Genomic DNA, 20482 nt, shown 5'->3' on the forward strand with positions numbered 1-20482 from the left:
TGGCTGCCATCTTTACCCGCAGAATGCTAGACCTGCTGGTGCAAACAATGTGTGCTACAAGCACTTCAATAGTATAGTCGGCATCCTCTCCAGTGCTTACAAGAGCCTGGAAATCCTGGTTGGCCATCTCTGCCTGTCAGACCTGTTGCTAGGCAGCTGCCTGAAATCTTTAGCATTCTGCCTAGAAAGCTCAGGTCTTGCTTGAGTATATTTCTCATTAGGGAGTCTGGGGAATTAATGAATAATTACATGAATAATAATAATTTGCACAATAATATGTGAACTTAGTTTTTTATCCATTAGATTTCCTCTCTAATTTAATAGGTTATATATAAGATATAGTTGAATAGATTAAATTCAATTGAGAATATCACGCCTGTACAGCCACCATCATAAAACCAGTCAGAGAAGATATCTTATTATGATACAGTAACCTTGGCCAAAGCTAAATTTAACAGATCAGCTATTGATTTGTTTGGTCTGGCCAAATGACTTCTGCTTTCAAACCGCCTGGGAGCCCAGAAAAGTCTGTGTAACCGGAGGGCTTTGAAATCAGAAACAATTAATCAACCTATTAGATGTGGTTTTGGTGAGAGATGAGCAAACCTTGAGCACGCTCGGGTTCATTCGAACTCGAGCGTGTGGCATTTGGTTACCGGTGGCTGAAGAAGCTGGATCAGCCCTAGGGAGTCCTGGAAAACATGGACATGGCCTATGGCTGTATCCATGTTTTCCAGGCAGCCTTAGGGCTGCCTACAACCTCTTCAGCTGCCGGTAATAAAATGCCACATGCTCAAGTACGGTCGAAACCCTAGCGTGCTCAAGGTTTGCTCATCTCTAGTTTGGGCTGATATTTGTTGGTCTCCTCTTAATGTGTGGGGATAAAGTTAGATTCATAAATAGTGTTTTGGTAAGAATTTTAAGCTATTCAACTCTCGGTTTGGGGTAAAAATACTGACCAGAATACTATCTCAGCTAAATATTCTCAAAAACCCGGTCATCACTTTCATGCTGCCTAGACCACAAGTCATCAGGGCGGGACTCTCCCTGTCCCATCAGCCTTTATTGATAGATCTCTCTATAACTAGAGATGAGTGAATCTTGAGCACGCTCTGGTCCATACAAAACCAAGCGTGCTCGAGATCCACTCATCATTACCTATAACCAAACAAGTACAGATATACTGTATCTAGGCTGATGGGGTGGGGAGAAGCCGCAGGATGAAAGTGATGACTGGTTCTCTTTGATTCTCCCTTACTTCCTCTGATTACAGGGAGGCAGCGGGTTTGAGGGGTCTTTAGTACCACGCTACCTGCTATGAAGCACAGTGATGGTGACCTGTTAAATAGGAAAGGACATCTGCACTGGAGCTCTATGCATCCTATTGTTTCTGCATGTAGAGCACATAGCCTCTTATTTTTTACTCTATAGGAGCATCTAATAATAAGAAACTAATCTTGGGATCTTAATTAGTAAAATCAATCTCCGTGGCTCCTAAATTTCTTTTAGATTCCTTCGGATTGATGATCGTTCTAGTAATGTATATACTATACGCCTGGTGGATGCAGGTTGCATTAAATGGTTACTAGAATAGTAGCAGTGGCATTTGCCGGGTTAATCCTCTTTAGTGTCTGAACAGAGCAATGTTTGATTTTACTCTGCTTCACTCTAATAGACATTATTACGTTTCCCTGTCATTCCCACAAGCTCCGCAGCCAGTTGCAAATGTTAATGGTGCCCCCCCCCCCTACTCCTTAGTATGACATGTTATCTCAGATTTTGGGGGAGTCTGTCATCTAGATAAATCAGCCAAGATAAAAATAAGTTTTTCCCTTGTCTCGCCACAAGCGATGCCTTTATTGGCCTTAACAAGACGGGCATTGTACGCCAAAAACACAGCCATTCCTAATTTCCCTTAACCAGCCGGGTGAGTGGTGGGCCCATTTATGTTAAGGTATCTGGCCGTTCAGCAGTAATTGTTCTAATCAAAATGTCAAAATGTAGCCCCGATCCGGCATCACGCACTCTTATTAGGGAACCACACAGAACGCCTGAAGTCTCTCTCTCCTCCACTCTAAATACTTCGCTATTAAAGTCAGAATTTATGAGGCTTTCTTTGTTGAGGTTTAGGTCACTATGTTCAGCCGGATCAAAGAAAATGTAAGACCGACTATTTGTGACTTGAGTTTGTCTTGCAGCCTTGCAAATTTAGGGCCTTTTGTTCTAAAAGAGAAGCACAATTGGCGCTCGTGGTGTCGCCGTGTGATGTAATATTAATTAACCCCTTCACTTGCAGATTTATGAGACGTTATAAAATTCGATAGATTGGAAAGCTAAAACCGAACGCGCGTCTCTTAGGGCTTCCATAGTCACTTATAGCGATTGTTGCTTGAACATAGAATAGTTATAAGATCAAGACGGATTAAAGTCCACTCCTTGAGCACGCATTGTGTCTTAATCTCCCACATCAGTGAGCACACAGACATATATAAATGGAAAATGAGATGGCATGTGAAAAACCACATGGTTCACCCGGTCTGCCCTTCTCCTACGGCTTGCAGTACTCCAGACTCTCTCTGTGACCCTGGCCCTTTTTAAATCCTATGTGGCACTATTAAAATTTGGCACAACCTATTCCAGTCTGCAGCCAAAGCTTTTCAAGATTAGGATAATATGCAGAGTAAACACGAGGATTCATCTGGTCTCGTCATTTAATCTGCCACTCATTCAGCACCTTCAGCGGATATGTATATGACGCCGGTGGATGATATTATCATGTCTGAGTGGTGCAGATGTAGCAGAGCTGAGGCTCTCAGTTAGAATATGTTGTTACACAGGACTGCTGAATTGTTCTGTGCAAGATCTTCAAAGGAAAAGAATTAAAAAAACACTATAAAGCTTCACCCTGATGTGGTCTGAAATCTTTCCGACTGCGCACAATCCACTGTGGTTGCAGTGTAGAGTTTAGACACGTCACATTTGGTTTTGTGTACATACATTGAAATTAGAGTTTATTGAGGGCACATTTACTGCAATGTACAGCGCATGGCTACACCATCACTATTAGAAGTGGCCATTTTACCATTTAGTGTAAATCCAAGACGGCAGGGAAGAAAAATCCAGATCAGCTGCTGTGTTTTACTAGCTCTGGCTTATTTTGCTTTTGTAATTCTAGATGAGTTGGACTCCTACCGATCGCTGAGTGATGGCATATGGTAGAAAAATATCATTTTTGTGTTGGTGGGAAAAGACTTTTAAAGGGGACACGCAGCCAAAATGATCATCTGATATTCAGAATGAGAGAACTCTATAAAACCAACAATCACTTTCATACTCATAAGAGATTTTTATTACTGGAATTCTTAGGAAAAGTTCATTTAAGTATGATTAGACGTCTCCAGTAGACTTTCTGAAAACTGGGCATGCCCACCTTGCATTGGTTCTTGGCATATCCCTTGCTTTGGTTCTGGGCACACTCCTGCTTTGGCTCTGGGCCTGTTCTGTCTTTTGGCCCACACCGGCTTTGACTCTGGATGCGTTCTTGATTTGGCTGTCGACGCACCCTGGATTTGGTTGTGGCCATCCCTGGCTTTGGCTCTGGTCACATACTCGATTTTGCTCTAGTTTGGTTGTGGCCATCCCTGGCACAGATCTGGTCACACCCTGGCTTTGGCTCTGGTTTGGTTTTGGCCATCCCTGGCACAGCTCTGAAAATCGGTGATTTAAGATCACTGCTTCACTGATCCTCATAGAAATTAATGAACAGTTAATATTCCGTATTCGATTTCTGACAAAAATTCGGCTTCACTTTGACTCCGGCCATGGCCCTGACTTTGGCCCATTATAGCTCTAGAAAGATCAGTTCAGTGAGCTTACCAATTTAACTATTCTTATATAAATTAACAATATTGGTTATTCCGTTTTTGGTATTTTTCCACTGTCACTTTAAAAGCAGTAACATTCCTGCTTTATCCCCCACCCCCGACCTTCTGTATCACAGGATAACTAGGGGGATCTGACTTTCTGGGTAAGGTAGGTAATATCATCCTCTGGATCTATAATACATAGTTGTTTTTTCCAGCTTGTTCACAGAATGAAGGGACTTACTGTTAAACTTTTATTGGAAAAAGTTTACTCTTGAAATTTTTTCATCCTAGCAGATAAGTGTTATAATGGTGCTCTGAAGCATGTAAGTTTCTGCACGGTGCTTTATTATTGAAAAAGCTTATCAAGCTGGATATATATCTGTCTTAATAAATAAATAAATAAATATATATATATTTATTTATCTGCTTTGCAGTGTTCCCTTGTGGTTCTCCAGCTTTTACAAAACTACAACTCCCTTCATACCCTGACAATGCTAGGCTCTTGGGCATGATTGGAGTTGCAGTTGTTCAATAGCTGGAGACCCATGCACTTGCATATGCACGTTTGGCTGAAATTTAACAGAGGAACCCATAGAAGAATAGAAGGGGCACTACACCGCCCTCTTGTGTTCAGAAGCAGATCTGCAGCAGCGTTATATTTGCTGTGTACACAGCCTTGGGATGGATTTCTCTTGGATTGCGGAGGTGGAATTAGGGTGATAATATTGATGTTGGCCATACGACAAGTTCATAATTTGGAATCTGTGCTATTTTTTCCCCACGTTTATTCGCCTGCCGAAGATTGAGTCATATAACAACACAATAGCCAGCATTTTACGCTCGTCGAAACGCTCGGCGTATGTTTCGCACATTGTGAATAATTCAGTGGAGTTTTTGTTGTTAAAGCGAGCTTTATGGCGTGTGTGCCACTAATGGTGTTTGTGGACGTGAAATGATTTCTCTTTCCTCCTTTTGTCACAATAGGGGTTTAATGTCTGTCATGGAAGGACACTCATTCTGCATTGTATCCATGTCACAATGCATAGTAATGAACAGAATATGTAACCTAAGGACGGAAGGGCAGAATAATTATCAAATAATCCCTTATTAAAATCCTAACGAGAGGCATTAAACATCGGCCAAGAAAAGGCCCCGAAACAAGCTGAGCAGCGCACGCCGCTCACAGCAAAACAGGATAATATCAACAATTACCCAGTATAAGCTCATTAGGATGGGCCGCAGAACGGCTCGGTGCTGGGGGGTGACAGTGAAGGACAGTGACAAGGAGCTCTCCAATCACATAATGGTTTAATAAGCAGCTGGGACACAGTGAGGGGTCGGACACAGTGGGAACATGCTGCTGCTTGCTTAGTGAACCTGGAGGCAAGATTAACCCTTACTGCGCCACCGCCACACAGGACAGAGAAGGTAGAAAGAGGGGGAAAAAAACTCTTCACTCTTCACAGATATAAACTAAAAAGAAAGAAATGAATGTTATGAAGGTTTCACTCAAATCCCTTTATGCTCTTTTTGCTTCTTTATGATCATCTTGAGTTCCTCTTCATTCAGTTTTGTATGTACTGGCATGTTCTACAATAAAAGGTATGGGGGATTTCTGGCACACCACCACCAAAACACACACACAATTCAAAATATTCTGAATTTGATTGTAGCAATGCTATTCTAGATAGTGACATAGGTTGTTCACCTGAAAGTGTTATTCCAAGATATCGTATCCCCATCTTCACCAACCACAAGACATTAAGTCATTTGTCTCCACAGTGAATAGATTGGCAACAGACATGCTCCGCTAATGCTCCATTCACTGTCTATGGGAATGCCAAACATTTCCAAGTTTAGCATGTAGTGGTGATCAGACGCACTTAGGGTACAATTGACTTATGTTATAATCAGCTAGGGTCCCAGTGGTCAGATCCCACAGATTGGCTGGTTTTACCCTCTCTGTGGATCGGGTATAAAGTGTAATCTTGGGGGGAAAAAACCCTTTATGTATATGATGTTATCATCCGGGCATAAACCTTCAGATTACCATTCGTATAGAAGGACATCATAGAAGTCAGAGGCACTGTTGTGAACATGGTCTGTGCGCCCATCTGTGATTCCATCTTTTATTAACATCAGTTAAGGTCCAAGCCTGGACTGAAACGAATAATTGAGTATCTGTTTACTATTACTGTGGTCAGCACCCTTTAAGAAGACACAGAGTTCAGTGGCCTATTGGTGTCACACTAGCATCTTGACTTCCCTTTATATAGGAGTTTTGTATCCATTCTTAAACCAGTCATGGCAGATGCCATTCACTTATAAAAGGGCTAGAGATGAGTGAATTTACAGTAATAAGAAAGCGAATCGCTTTATTAGCTTGGCAGTCGGCTTATCGGTGCGCTCCTTTTCAGGTGTTGGGAAAAGCTGGATCAAGTCCCAGGACTTGATCCAGTTTTTTCAGGCACCCGGGAAGGAGCAGCATGGAGCGTCCAAGGCAGCAGGCTGATGAGCCGACTCCTAAGCTAACAAACAAATTTGTTTTGTTATTACTGTAAATTTGCTCAACTCTAAGTAGGGACCACCAAATTTACTATTGATGTAGGATCTGTAGCCCAACATATCCCACAACACCATCATTAGTCCCTGTCTCCAATAAAGTTTCCCAGCTCCTGAGGACGAGGCCAGGCCGGCCTTGAAATGCGTAAAGATTTTATAGTTTGAAATAAACCTAATATACCTCAGTCCATAGGGTGACCTGTGCCGATGCACCTGATCAGTGGAGAGGAGGTTCTTTGGCTCACTATCTTTTATAGGCATGCCAAATTCAGAGTTAGCTAACCTACCAGGGAGGAAACAAAAACAATGAAAGATCATCAGTTGGATATGCACCCAGGACCCAGCAAACTTTCAACCACTAAGCCGCCATGCTGTCCATTAGAATCAAAATTCCTGGAGCCAACAAGCAAATCTGACGTGAACAAAGTCTTAGGCATGGCATGCATGGGGGATCCCATCCATATGTCCCTAATGAGGCCATGTACATTCTTGAACAGTTACTTCAAGGGACATGAAAAGGAGAAACCTACAGGTGATGTTACGAGGCACGCGAAAGACTTTTTAGTTATAGTTTAGAGGCGTCCTCCCTGAGTTCTCTATGTAATGTATTCTGTGTCCAGGGGCAGTCTTACATGTAGCCACAGTCCCAGGGATTGAGATTAAATTGCTGCATATAGTATCATATATTCTCAGTTGCACCTTGCCGCTTGAGGGGCCCCAAAGACCCTAGTGGCATATGAGCGCACACCAGTCCTATAAATGACACATGATGGCTGCTGGGGGTGCCATACAAGTTTTTATCTGGACTCAGAAACTTCAGGCTTCACCTCTGTGTGGACTCGTCATATACTGCTATAATAAGGCTTTTGTTACACAGTCCTGGAGAAACCATGCGAGTTATAAATCATGGATTCACTGTGGATTTACTGTAGACTCTCAGACTGTGCTTTCATTTATTTATCGAGTGTCTATACGTATATATAGAATAATCCACTGTCTGAGGTCCGGAGCAGACCCACAGCGCATCCGTGATTTATAACTTCCTTCCAACCAATCACTACTATGTTCTAAGTATGTAGAATTTTATAATTACAGTCCTAATATGGTCCAAAAAGACCCCAAGCGGCGGTGACGCACGTTCTGGCGTCTTCGCTGCCTCTTTCATGTGTTCTCTTTTTATGAATGGCAGGTAATGTTGTTATTACGCCTTCTTAAATACCTTTCATATGTCTGATTAGATGTGTAATGAGAGTTTCACCTTTTCCCTCGCAGATGGCAGCACTTCAGAGTCCTTTCTATGGCGACAAAATGAACTTGTTTTCTCTGTGTCAGAAGATAGAACAGTGTGAATATCCTCCCCTGCCCAAAGAACACTACTCCGAAAAAGTAAGTAAGGATTCCTTTCATCCCCCCATACAGAGAGATCACCTGGCATCTGTCAGTCTGTCTGCCTCTCCTATCCACCACCTATAATTGTTATTGATGTGTTGTCTCTGGGTATTGTAGTGCTGTCTACAGTGTGTAGATGGTTTGCTTTGAAACCAAAGCATAAAACGGCATAAATGGCTGCGTCAGCGATATTAGAGGCGCTTAACGTCAAACAACAAATGCCTTCCACTTATCGCCATTGCTCAGCTTCCTGAGTATAGCTTCTTTCTGTGGTTACGTTTTACAAGCAGGTTTTATTCTTTAAAAAAAAGTACCATATATGTAATGTATACATTGATGTCTATGATGTCATAAAGACAAATTGAATATTTAGGTTTGTATCACTGGTTTAGGTTTAATTCATATACTATAGCATAGTAGTCTGTAACACTAATATACAGTATGTGTGTGTGTGTATATATATATATATATATCAGGGCTCCAGATGGCGACCAAAATGGTCGCCAATGCGACTGACTTTTTGCAAATGGCGCCCAGATTTATTAATCTGGGCGCCATTTGCGACTGGCCCCGGCGGCGGCGCGCTGTCTCTTTAAGATGCGCGGCTGCCGGGGGTGTCCCATCCTATCCCCGGCAGCGCGGCGCATCAGTGAGCTGCCTGGGGCCCTGACTTCCGGCACAGGAAGCGCGCGTCAGAGACGCTTCCTGTGTCAGAAGTCACAGCCCCGGCGTACAGGAGCTCACTGATGCGCCGCGCTGCCGGGGATAGGACGGGACACCCCCGGCAGCCGCGCATCCGCCGGGGACAGCGTCCGAAGAAGAAGAGGATCGCCGGGGGAGCGGGTTGTCAGGTGAGTTTGTGTGTTTGTTTTTTTTTAAATATTGCTTAGCATAGAGGAAAGGGGGGGGCATCTATAATGGGGGTAGAAGAGAAGGGGGGGCATCTATAATGGGGGGAGAGGGGGGCATCTATAATGGGGGGAGAGGGGGGCATCTATAATGGGGGGAGAGGGGGCCATCTATAAGGGGGGGAGAAGAGGGGGCATCTATAATGGGGGGGGGAGAGGGGGAATCTATAAGGTGAGGGGGTATCTATAATGGGGGGAGAAGAGGGGGCATCTATAATGGGGGGAGAAGAGGGGGTATCTATAATGGGGGGGAGAAGAGGGGGTATCTATAATGGGGGGGAGAAGAGGGGGTATCTATAATGGGGGGGAGGAGGGGGCATCTATAATGGGGGTAGAGGGGGTCATCTATAAGGGGAGGGGGCCATCTATAAGTGTAGGGCAAACTGGCTGCAGACACTGGGAGATAGATATATGCACAATTATTATTATCAGGGCCCCTCAGGTGTCTGTATTGTAGGGGGTCACTTGCATTAGTCACTAGGTGAGAGATATATCTATTTATATACACATCTTGTGGGGGGTCACTATGGCTGCAGTCATAAGTCTAGCTCGGTATGTATAGACTGTTGCAAGCTTTTAAAGGGAACCTGTCACCCCCCGTGACGGGGTGACAGGCTCCCAACCCCCCGTTAGAGCCCCCTATACTCACCTCATCGCGCCGGGTCCCGCTTCTGGAGGTGGTCAGGTCACGGAGATCTCAGCCGCTGCAGCCCGGCGCGCACACTGAGAGATGAGTCCAACGCTCATAGAGAATGACGGAGCGCTGGACTCTCCCGTCATTCTCTATGGGCGTTGGACTCATCTCTCAGCGCACGCCGGGCTGCAGCGGCTGAGATCTCCGTGACCCGACCATCTTCAGAAGCGGGACCCGGCGCCATGAGGTGAATATAGGGGGGTTGGGAGCCTGTCACCCCGGCACGGGGGTCGACAGGTTCCCTTTAAGTTCAAGTTCAGAAGAGTAAGCCTCATTAATAGGCTAGCCAAGTGAAGCTGAAGTACTGAGTCAGACTGTATATGGTTGTCAAGTTGCAAGTTTCCATGTTGAACGTTTTCAAACTAAGAAAAGAAAGAATCTAAAGGAGGAGGAGGAGGCTGCGGCCTCTGCACACAGTAAGTCCCATTTAACATAACATTAATTTTACATAGTTTAAAATGTTGGCGACCAAATATTCTATTTGGCGCCTAAATTTTTCAGGTTAGGAGCCATTGGCTCCTAGGTAAATTTTTTAGTCTGGAGCCCTGTATATATATATATATATATATATATATATATATATATATATATATATATACACTGTGTATATATTGTGTGTGTATGTGTGTGTGTATATATATAAAATATATATATATATATATATAATATATATATATATATATATATATATATATGTGTATAATATATGTGTGTGTTTGTGTTTCATTACTTTTTTATGTTTTGTAAGTCAATGGGAAACAGAGTTTGCAGAATTTAACGTAACATACCAAAGTATAAGAATATGTACATTAAAACAGTGTAAACCCAGCCTAAGGCCTCATTCACATCATCGTATATACATACAGCAGGTCAGATATATGCAGTACACATATATAGAACATGTGCACATACAGCGTATGCTGTGAGCAGCCATGCTGGTTGCTCATATGTAAAATGTATATGTTAAACATATTACATACACTCTCAATAGACATCATTGTTAAATGTCATGTCTACTTTAAGATGTAGGGAAAGCCATGGTAGTACATAATAAAGGTATACAGTAAAGAAAGCATACACTGTTTGAGGCTTTTTATAGTTTCCTCCGCTTCATAAAGGTCTATAGATACATCAGGTTATATGTTTGAATATACAGCAGGCGTAGAATAAAACTGTGATGTGAATGGGGCATTACACGTGACGAATGTGATCACTGTCATCTGTTTGCATATATATATATATATATATATATATATATATATATATATATATAATATGTGTGTGTGTAGAAATGTTGTAGTTGAGAATCGGCCTATATAAAATAAACCTATTACACAGAGTCCTAGTATTTAGATCCTCCATAAGCTCCATGATGCCCAGCATGTGTGTGCGGAGCCTCTGTGCCCTCGCCGTATTTCACGCTCCTGTGACACACAGCTCAGTATTTGCCTGTTGGCTCCTGGAATTAGTGTAAGTTGACAGATGTGTTTCCTGTCTGTACAATTACTGTCTGTCCACCTCCCTCTGGCAGAGCTAAAGAGCACATGTAAGTACAGTGATACAGCTGAGGGTGCGAAGGAGTGTTTAAGGCTCCAAAGCACCAGCTCAGCCAGAGCTCGGCTCCAGATGGTGTGCATGCACTATTAGCACAGCGCCAGAGTGAGAGTGCGTAGGGCGAGCCCTTTGGCTCTGGTTTAGCTGTCTGTACATGCTGCTTCTGCCAGTAAAAGTAGCACGTCTTCTCTTTGTCAGAGATTTGGTTCGGCGTGAGATAATCTCCTCCATAAAGAATACAGAGCGGCACATAGATTAAAAATGAATGGCCGGGCCCTAGCTGACCCTTTCTACCTGCTGATCCTTGGCCTTAATTTATATTCTGGTTTGTGCTATGTCTATCCAAAGCGCTCTCCTGGGGTCTCTTCTTGTATCCACAATGGTTCATGAAAAATAATCCCTCCTCAAACTACCCCAGAGTGTGCTACAATCCGGCTTTTACACATAACCTCTGGGGGCACATTGCATTCTGCAGTTTGGGGATTTTTTTGCAGATATTTGAGGCGGCCATGCTGTATATTGTGCTTACTTGTTTATTACCCTGTGTCTTTTGTTCTTTCTATTGAGTGTATAGAACATGCTGGAGCTATGTCGTGTATACAAGGCTTTGTCTTAGCCCAGCAAAGACGAATGGGGTTAGAAAGTATTCATATGTTGTCCATTGTCCGTTAAATTAAAGTATTGTTGAAGTCCGGGGTGTTGGTTAGTACAAATGTTCCATCAATATGTGACAATTTCTCATATTATATTTATATTTTAACCTCAGATTCTGATTGTAGAGGTATTTAGTGTATAGGGGTTTGACGATGTTCTTGCCAATTTGAGTTGCACTGAATTAGCTGAAAAAAAATATATATATATACACACACACACACATATATACACACACTCACACACACTGGTGCCTTGGATTACGAGCATAATTGCTTGTAATCCAAATCCACTCTTAAACCAAAGCAAATTTTCCCATAAGAAATCATAGAAATGCAGACAATTGGTTCCACACCCCAAAAATAATGATTTATTATTCTGAATAACATGTAAAACAAATGAAACAAACATTTAGCAACAGCAGAATATGTGATATTATAAGTTACTATACAGTAATGGAGAGGATGGGAAACCCAAGGGCTGACAGAGACTGCAGGGAGCATGAAGGAATGAGCAGGGCAGATGTGGGCTCATACATGCAGCGCTCTCTGTCCGGGGAGAGAGGGGTTACAGCTGTAGAGAGATTACCTCCACAGTCCTGTCCCCTGATGCAAGCCCCAGCCTGAAGTGGATCTGCTATGGTTTGGAAGGTGAGGGAGACTTCCTGGGTCAGAGTACAGAGGTGTAGACCCCACTATGCAGACCATGCCCCTCCTCCACCCGCGCTTCCAACCAGTACAGGGAGCTCTTAAACCAAAACAATGCTCTTAAACCAAGTCACAATTTTGAAAAACTGTGAGCTCTTAAACCAAGTTACCACTATATATATATATATATATATATATATATATATACATACACACACACACACAAACAGTGGATCCCTTGATCTTATCCAGTGTTGGGATATATGTTAGTACCACCAGCACTTTGATTCAGCTCTTTGCAGGGACAGCCGCTGTATTTTCATGTGTTGGAGCCCATGGAAAACCTGTCTGGAGCTATCCGGAATATTAAAATCTAGTAAAGGTGGGGCTAAAAACGATTATTTTAGACGGTTAATGGGTATACCACCAGGGTTTAGGGTAATGATGGGATGATTATAATATATAGGATTGTAAAAGGGGTTAGTGGATATTTTACTGGTGGTTATGGAATATCTTTGGCTTCATATACCCACCTGTATTTTATGGTGTCAGGATTAGATGGTTGAGTTTCCAATTAATTTTAGTTTTTATCATGAAATTCTAACTATGGAAGTTGAATTAAATCTTCTGCAAACTCCACCCTAATAGAAAACGCCTAATTGTCAGTCCAGGACTGTTGGTAGGCAGTGCATATTGTCTCTCTTGACCTAATTTCCATACAGTAGAAAATGGCAAAAAGTCATTGCTGGAGAAAGGCACTGACATAGCTATGGAGGGTAGTGGTTGACACTGGGACCTATGTTTGAGAAGGTCTACAGAACATACAGGAGAACATGGCACTGATTAGATACAGAGACGGAATGGATATTACTACAGGACATACATTCAACCCAGACCACTTTGACACTTGCCACATAGAGCAAACCACAAATAATTGTTCTCAGATAATGACCTTTGTCATAGTGTCTACAAAATCATTGTACCAATGTCTCTATGATGTAGTAGTGCCCTGAAGCAGAGGGCCATACCCTGTGTATAAAATAAATAAAAACTAAAAATACTCTCCTAACCCTGTTTCCATGTCTGGCCTGTAGTCTTATCAGTCTGCCAGGTAGCCCAGCCAGGCATGTTGACGTAATCACACTTCTTGAGGTTTTCAACAGCAGGGGCACAGAGCTGTTGTCTCAAGACTTTCTATGTTCCTAGGATGAAAGTTAAAATTTACTTTTTCCGTTCTACTGATCTACTCGGATCTGATCACTTCTTTTTGTAATTGATGGGTTGCTGACCAAGGCCTTACTGCATTTTGCTTTTGTTTTTCCCTTTTCATTACATTGACTTATAGGGCCACTTAATATGGTGGTTTCCCTACAGGAGCCACCCCTTGGCTGGGTCCTTCCCAGAGGGATATCTGGCTAGTCCTGTATTTTGAGACTCAAATGACTTAAATGAGGCTTCACGGGCTCTTCTTTTGCATATTCATGTTTCCCAGGGGGCAATGCACCTAGTATTTCACTGCATTGAGCTCTTTAAAGAGGATGTACCACCAGGTACATCCTCTTTAACCTGAAGCCACGGATTGAACGGCGCCGGCACAGGGAAGCCGGTTCCGTGGTCCGTTTTTCGGACCGAGGCCCAGTACTGGTGCGCGGCGCCGTTCTATGCACCGTCCCGGCCGATGCTCAAGCACTGGAGGCCGAACGGGCCGCCTCAAGTGGGAGGGAATTCCCTCCCCTCTATGACGCGACTCCATTCATTCTAAGGGAGCCGTGTCATACAGGGGAGGGAATTCCCTACCACTGGGGGCGGCCCGGTCGGCCTCCAGTGCTTGAGCATCGGCCGGTTCCGGTGCATAGAACGGCGCCGTGCACGGGAAACGGACCGCGGCTTCCCCGTGCTGCTGCCGTTCGATCAGTGGGTTCAGGTTAAAGAGGATGTACCAGGTGGTACATCCTCTTTAAGCAGCATCCGGCAGTGTTATCGTTTGGCTGGTCTCCCTGAGATCAGTGATCTGTTTCTCTTATAGCTCTACTAGGCATTGCTCCCACCTAGCCAGAATCCTGCTCCACACTGATGAGGGGCAACACCCCGAAGCACCTGTATGTGGATGGATACCTGGGATTGGTTTTTCCCTTGTATGTTGGTTTTGGTGGTTTCCCTACAGGAGCCACCCCTTGACTGAGTCCTTCCCGGAGGGATATCTGGCTAGTCCTGTGTTTTGAGACTCTTAAATAAGGCTCCACAGGCTCTTCTTTTGCATATTACTGCATTTTGGACTTTTAAGGGGGCTATCTCATGACCTTTCTATAAGGACAGCTGAGATCGCAGGACCAGCTCCTTGACTTTCCATTCAGCCATACATTTGCCCTGCAGTTAATAGAAATTCAAAAAAATAGCTGACCATATAACGTAGGTTGGAAATATAAAGCTACAGTCTGTTTCCCATACCAACCAATGGTGAACAAAACAATAATAAAAGCAAAATGATATAAAACCAATCTCCACCATAATTCTATGTGGCTTTTTTAATTAAATGATTTAATCCCTAAATGGTGCCAAAACAGCAAAAGCTAAAAATATACCCAGATCTGATATCTGTGACATATAGATATATATTAATATAAAAAGCCTTTTCAGTGTATGAAGGTTATTACAGCTATATGTCATCATTTACAGATGTCTCATTGGTAACTTAGATTTTGAGTGTGAATTCTTAGTAACACAGACATATTGATCACAGTAGATTATTGGCAAGAGACTGACCCCTGGACCCCTTGTATGCCCCTCCGGTCAACGCCATGCTGCTTTATAAGCCCTTTATAAGCCAGAAACACATTGGGCAGTAATTGACAGGGTTATTGAATGTCACTGAAACCTGTCTGCCCCACTATTCATCTCCATGTACATTCCGGCCATGAACATCTCCGAACGGTGAATCAATATCGCAATCAATTATCAAACCGCCACTATCATGCGGCTCAATGGACATTCCTTGGCCTGTAACAGACGTCAATGATCCAGGGAAATATCAGCTATCCGGCCTCATTTTTTTTTTTTTCCAAGCTCACAGCGAATATTTCCAATTGATCATGTGTGAATGTTGTTTTTTTTTCCCCTCGTCTCTCTGTGTCCCCCCTGAGAGAGCAGAGCGGAGCGCGGTGTGTTGCTGATCAACTCACTCGTTCCCCAGAGTCCTGATCCTGTGCAACCTCATAAAGATCCTGACTAAAGCGGCATCTTTCCTCCTGGTTCACTCCAGCAGTAATTCTGTTTTCATGCACACCAATCGTGTTCATTATGTGTGATAAAATATTAAATGCTTCCAGTGTTACAAACCAGGGTAGAACTAAGAAAATTGCTCTTTTAGCTGTAATGCCATTGATTTGCCATTATTGGGCCGCAGTCCGGAGCCAGGCAATTAAATAATGAAAAGGTAGTGATCTTGAGGGAGTATGAGCTATCACAGGGTCTGAGTTTTTTTTCCCTTTACAAACATTTTTAATAAAGTGTATGATGAGTAAGCTAAAGATAACAAATGTAATATATTTCCTAGAAGAGAGAAATAGTAATTGTGTTGGTATGAAGCCCAATGTTATTTTATTGTTCTTACCATGAATTGTGCGTGCTAACAATTCTCTAGTGCCTGCGCATAACAGCGAGAGAGGCTGCATTAGTGATTTTCTCCATAGTATAACAGATGTCCAATTTTATGTACACCATCAGTCATATTAATATCACCGCCTGCTTAATATTGTGTAAGGTGCCTTAGTGCAGTGGGTCGTAGCCTGGACTTTACAAGACCTACAAAGGGGTATCTGGCGACATGATATTAGCTGCAGATCCTTTATGCCCTTCTGTTTTCTAGGTACTTTAGTATATACTCCTATTTTAATAGCAGTGTGTATATGAACATTACGGGATACTGAGATCTACAATACTGATTTGTAAAGCCAGAAGGCGAAAACTTTGTAGTTACTATTTCTTAGAATTGGCAACATGGAACTTTTGACCACTTTATAGTAAAATTGTTAGTATACAGTATTAGTAACTGAACTCACAGCACTTACTGACAGCAGCTCCATGTGTACCTCATCTCTCCTCCAGGCTGTGGTGTCCTACTCTGTGGTGAGTCTGTCCATAAGATGGCCGACATAGAGGAGCATGTGACCATGCCTCACCCCCCAGTGTCCACCACTGAGCCTGTATATGACTTTAGTGGACACTGGGGGGCGGGGCATGGTCACATGCTCCTCCATGTCGGCCATCTTATGGACAGACTCACTACAGAGCAGGGCAGCCCAGCCTGGAGGAGGGGAGTTTGATTATAGCTCTATAAGGTACACAGAGAGCTACTGTTAATACATTTACTAATGCTGTACACTGAGCAATTTTACTATAAAGTGGCCAACCCCTTTAAGTTGTGACATGGCTATGTATAACAGTCATCTTTTTCTCTGGATAAAAAGAGATTGTACAAGGTAAAACACATGGCTGCTTTAGCCTATACTCATTTATAGGCTCTGATTGGTCTTAAAGCATGGCCCCTTTTACATGAATAAGGATAAGTCGCAATACCACATACAGCCTGCAGAGGTTTTTTTTGAAGAAATGTTGAATAGGTGAGGTAGCATAATCCATGTCTTTTTAGCTTAGGTAAAACCCATTAGTAATAAGAACAGGCAAAGTAAAGTTCAAGGAAAATTTCCAATGACAGCACAGGGAAAACACTTATAATACAGTATAATGGGTGCGATGAGTAGTTTGTTAACACAATAGCAGATTATGGCGGGCAGTAGATCAATCATCCGGCTGCAGGATCAGAGCCGCATACAAAGAGACTCCATCTAATTCCCTTTCAAACAATGGGATCTTTTTATAGCGATACATATATTGACATCAGTAAATGAGTGATGTATGAACCTCTCGAATACAGTTTTGGACACTGCCTGCATTATTAACTGCACAGTGTGACTGAGTACAGGGCTCGCTTAAAGGGAATCTAGTGAATAATGGGATATTGTGTAGATCAGGTTTCTGTGTTACACATTATTTTTCCTTAATAATTTTCCTTGTTCCCCCTTTTACTGGAGTTCATCCTATGTGGTGATTGGGGGCTGGACTTCACATACCCAGTCCATTAGCCCCATGATTATTATCCTCCCTACGTCTAAAAATAAATATAGTTTATCATTTGTGTATATAGAAGGCAGGAGGCATAGTTGGCAGCTGAAAGAGCTTCAGCCTGGCAGCTAACACAACCTTTAGTAGTAGTCCAGAATCCTCTCAATCTTTCCATGAGCCCAGTCCCTCTAGTTCCTGTGGCTTCTGGTAGAACCAGAACCCAGGACCCCAACACTGCAAGGCAACAGTGCTAACTAGTGATCAACCTTGTAGTTAGCTCCCCCTAGTGTTGGCTACAGAAAGCCAGCATGTTATTTTTTTACATCTATGCCTCTGCAACTATGAAACTGCATAGAATTGCGGACATAACACTATGCGGACATAACAATATGAAGATAAAAGGTGGAAATGTCTTTAAAGTGTCCATCATTTAACAAACGTTTTGTGAAGTTATAAAAGTTTTTTTTGGCCAAGGTTTGAATAATGGCTAGGACACCCTCGCTCATCAGAAGAATCATGGCTGTGCACTTCACTTCCTGATTTCATAAGTCTTCTGCAACAGGTTGGAGATTCCTTATGCCTTATTCACACGTCAGTATATTTTTCCAATCCGCAAATTTCAGTCAGTAACAATCCGCAAATTCAGTCCTTATTGCATCCGTAAAAAAATACGGACTCCATAGAGTTGTATTGGGTGTGTCAGTTACTGTCCGTACTAGGGCCTGTCCTTTTTTTTATTTTTTTTTGCAGAACGAATTGCAGCCCAGTACACAACACGGATGTGTGTATGGGTCCATTGAAATACATTGGTCCTATTTTTCTGCGGATCCACAATTGCGAACAGGAACAGGATGTGTGAATAGGGCGTTAGTGTGGTACGGTTCCTGCCTTGTCCTAATGATTAGTGGGGGGCGGGTTGAGAATTTAATCCCCAACCAATCAAAACTTTTGACATGTTTTGGTAAATGATTAAAATAAATCAAATAGCCCTTATTAGAGTAAAAGGATTTCTGTCATTGGCTGGACTTATTATTTTATGGAGATCTAGGACCAATAAATTTGTGAAGGTCATGAATCTGGTTGGTTAGGTATAGAAAACTTGAATCCTAGAGGTGGTCATATAATCTGTCATAATAAATCCCTTAGTTACGACAACAACAAACACACTAAGACTATTATGTTCCCCTATCAAAGCGTATTTTGAAACTATTTTTTTTATATAAATGTATAGTTTTAAGGACAAAGCAGTAAATCCTGCCCAACATCTCTTTCGATACCAAAACCTAAAAGTGCAAAGAAAAGTTGCCAGGACCAAAACTTTCGATCATAACAATTGAGTTGGTTTAGTCAGTGTGGACAATGGGCATCACCTTAAAATAATTGGCAGTGTAGTCGTCTTTAAGTAATGAGAGGTGATTGCTTGCTGGAGGCTGTGCCTTAAGACCTGACTGGCATGCAGAGGATGTTCTAGAGACATGTCTACACACAGAGCCAAATTAGAACAGCATTGGAAAGAACTCATCACTGGTATTTTTTTTTTTCATTTTCTTTTTCCTAATGTGTGATTAAGGATCATGGTAACAATTCATATATAGCTATCTAGGTAGTCTATGGAATGGCTGGTTCAGAGTAGAGTTGATCGAACCTCGGGAAATTCTAGGTTCAATCGAACTTGAACATTCACAAACCTGCCACGTTTGATTGCTGATGCCTTCCCGGTCCGTGGTGAAGGAGGAAAATGCCCAGTTACCGCCTGGAATTCCGGTATTCAGCTTAGGCGGAATTCCAGGCGGTACCTGGGCATTCTCTTCCTTCCCCATGGACCGGGAAGGCATCAGCAATCAAATGCGGCAGGTTTGTGAATGTTAGAGTTCAACTGAACGTAGATTTCCCGAGGTTCGATTAACTCTAGTTCCGAGCTCCTCTGACTTCCATAGATGCCAAATGGGGCATGTAAGCTTCGTTGCTATTTGACAACTGGGTCTAATTCTTCTTGCTTATACACCCATGGAAAAACCTGTTTGTTTTTTTTCTTCTTTCTCCATTTCTGTTGAGGATGATTGCCAAAAACAATGCACCATCCATGAAATGTCTTACAGCTAATATTCTCGTTTCCCTTTATTTGCAGTTACGGGAACTGGTCAGCATGTGCATTTATCCAGATCCAGACCAAAGGCCAGATATTGGCTATGTTCATCAAATAGCAAAACAGATGCATGTGTGGACGTCAAGCACATGAAAACCAAGAGTCTACCTTGTCAAGGAAGACCCCATATGCCTTACTTATTATGAAAAAAAAAAAAAACACTTCTTGCAAGAAGCAGAGGCTCTAGAAGATCCATCCAGAGCAGTCTCTTCAATGGTGTGGCTGGCCTGGCTATAAAGGATTTTGTAGGCCAGGACTCAGGTGACAATTCCGGGAGAAAACAAACTCATATATAATGGATAGTAGAAGTAATATTGCAGACATAGAACCTATCAAGAGTTTTGTGTGATTTAGGTTAGGTGCATTCAAGAAGTACCCAAATATAAGATAGAATGTGAACATTATAATTCCTCCTCCCCCAGTGAACTTGTTCTAGTGTATAGAGACTTTTTTAGGTTGTGTAGTTTCATGAACCCATTTGCTGTAGTTCACTTTCCAGCTCCTGGGTTACTGGATTTAGGATAAGTGTATGAATTATACTATTTTTGCAGATTATTAGTGAATAACCTTTTAGATGTAAACTCAATTTCTGAATAATTAAATTTGCTATATTTTTTTTTTCTTCGGGGGGGGGGGGGGGGGGGGGGGGGGAGAGAGAGAAATAACCGTTCTTATGTAATAACCGTGCCATTGACTTTCTTTTGCATATGGCACCCTGTGCTCAAAGGTCACAGTAGCTTTGCATTTCATTTAAAAAAAAAACAAAAACATTTGTCAGACTTTACTATAGAAGCAGTGTTAACCCTGTAGTGAATGCTCAGAAATGAGGAATGTGAATGGATCACTAAGCAATGAGTGATTCCTTCAATAGGTAGAAAGTTCAAACTCCTGGTGATGTGTCAAGCTACCGATGAACTGTAAATCCCAGCAGGCTTAGAGAATCA

General features: G+C 42.5%; 1 protein-coding gene across 2 annotated transcripts in view; it reads left to right on the plus strand.

Moving 5' to 3' along the window:
• Positions 1-20162, plus strand: part of NEK6 (NIMA related kinase 6) — a 140796-nt gene extending 120634 nt beyond the window's left edge. For both annotated transcript variants that reach the window (XM_069943870.1, XM_069943871.1), the window contains 2 exons: positions 7701-7814; positions 19521-20162. In XM_069943870.1, coding sequence (XP_069799971.1) covers positions 7701-7814; positions 19521-19631 — 225 coding nt within the window. In that variant the 3' untranslated portion in view covers positions 19632-20162. The remainder of the gene's footprint in view (positions 1-7700; positions 7815-19520) is intronic.
• The last annotated feature ends 320 nt before the right edge of the window (positions 20163-20482 follow it).

This window comes from Dendropsophus ebraccatus, chromosome 10 (genome assembly GCF_027789765.1).
Source record: "Dendropsophus ebraccatus isolate aDenEbr1 chromosome 10, aDenEbr1.pat, whole genome shotgun sequence".
Lineage (NCBI taxonomy): Eukaryota > Metazoa > Chordata > Amphibia > Anura > Hylidae > Dendropsophus > Dendropsophus ebraccatus.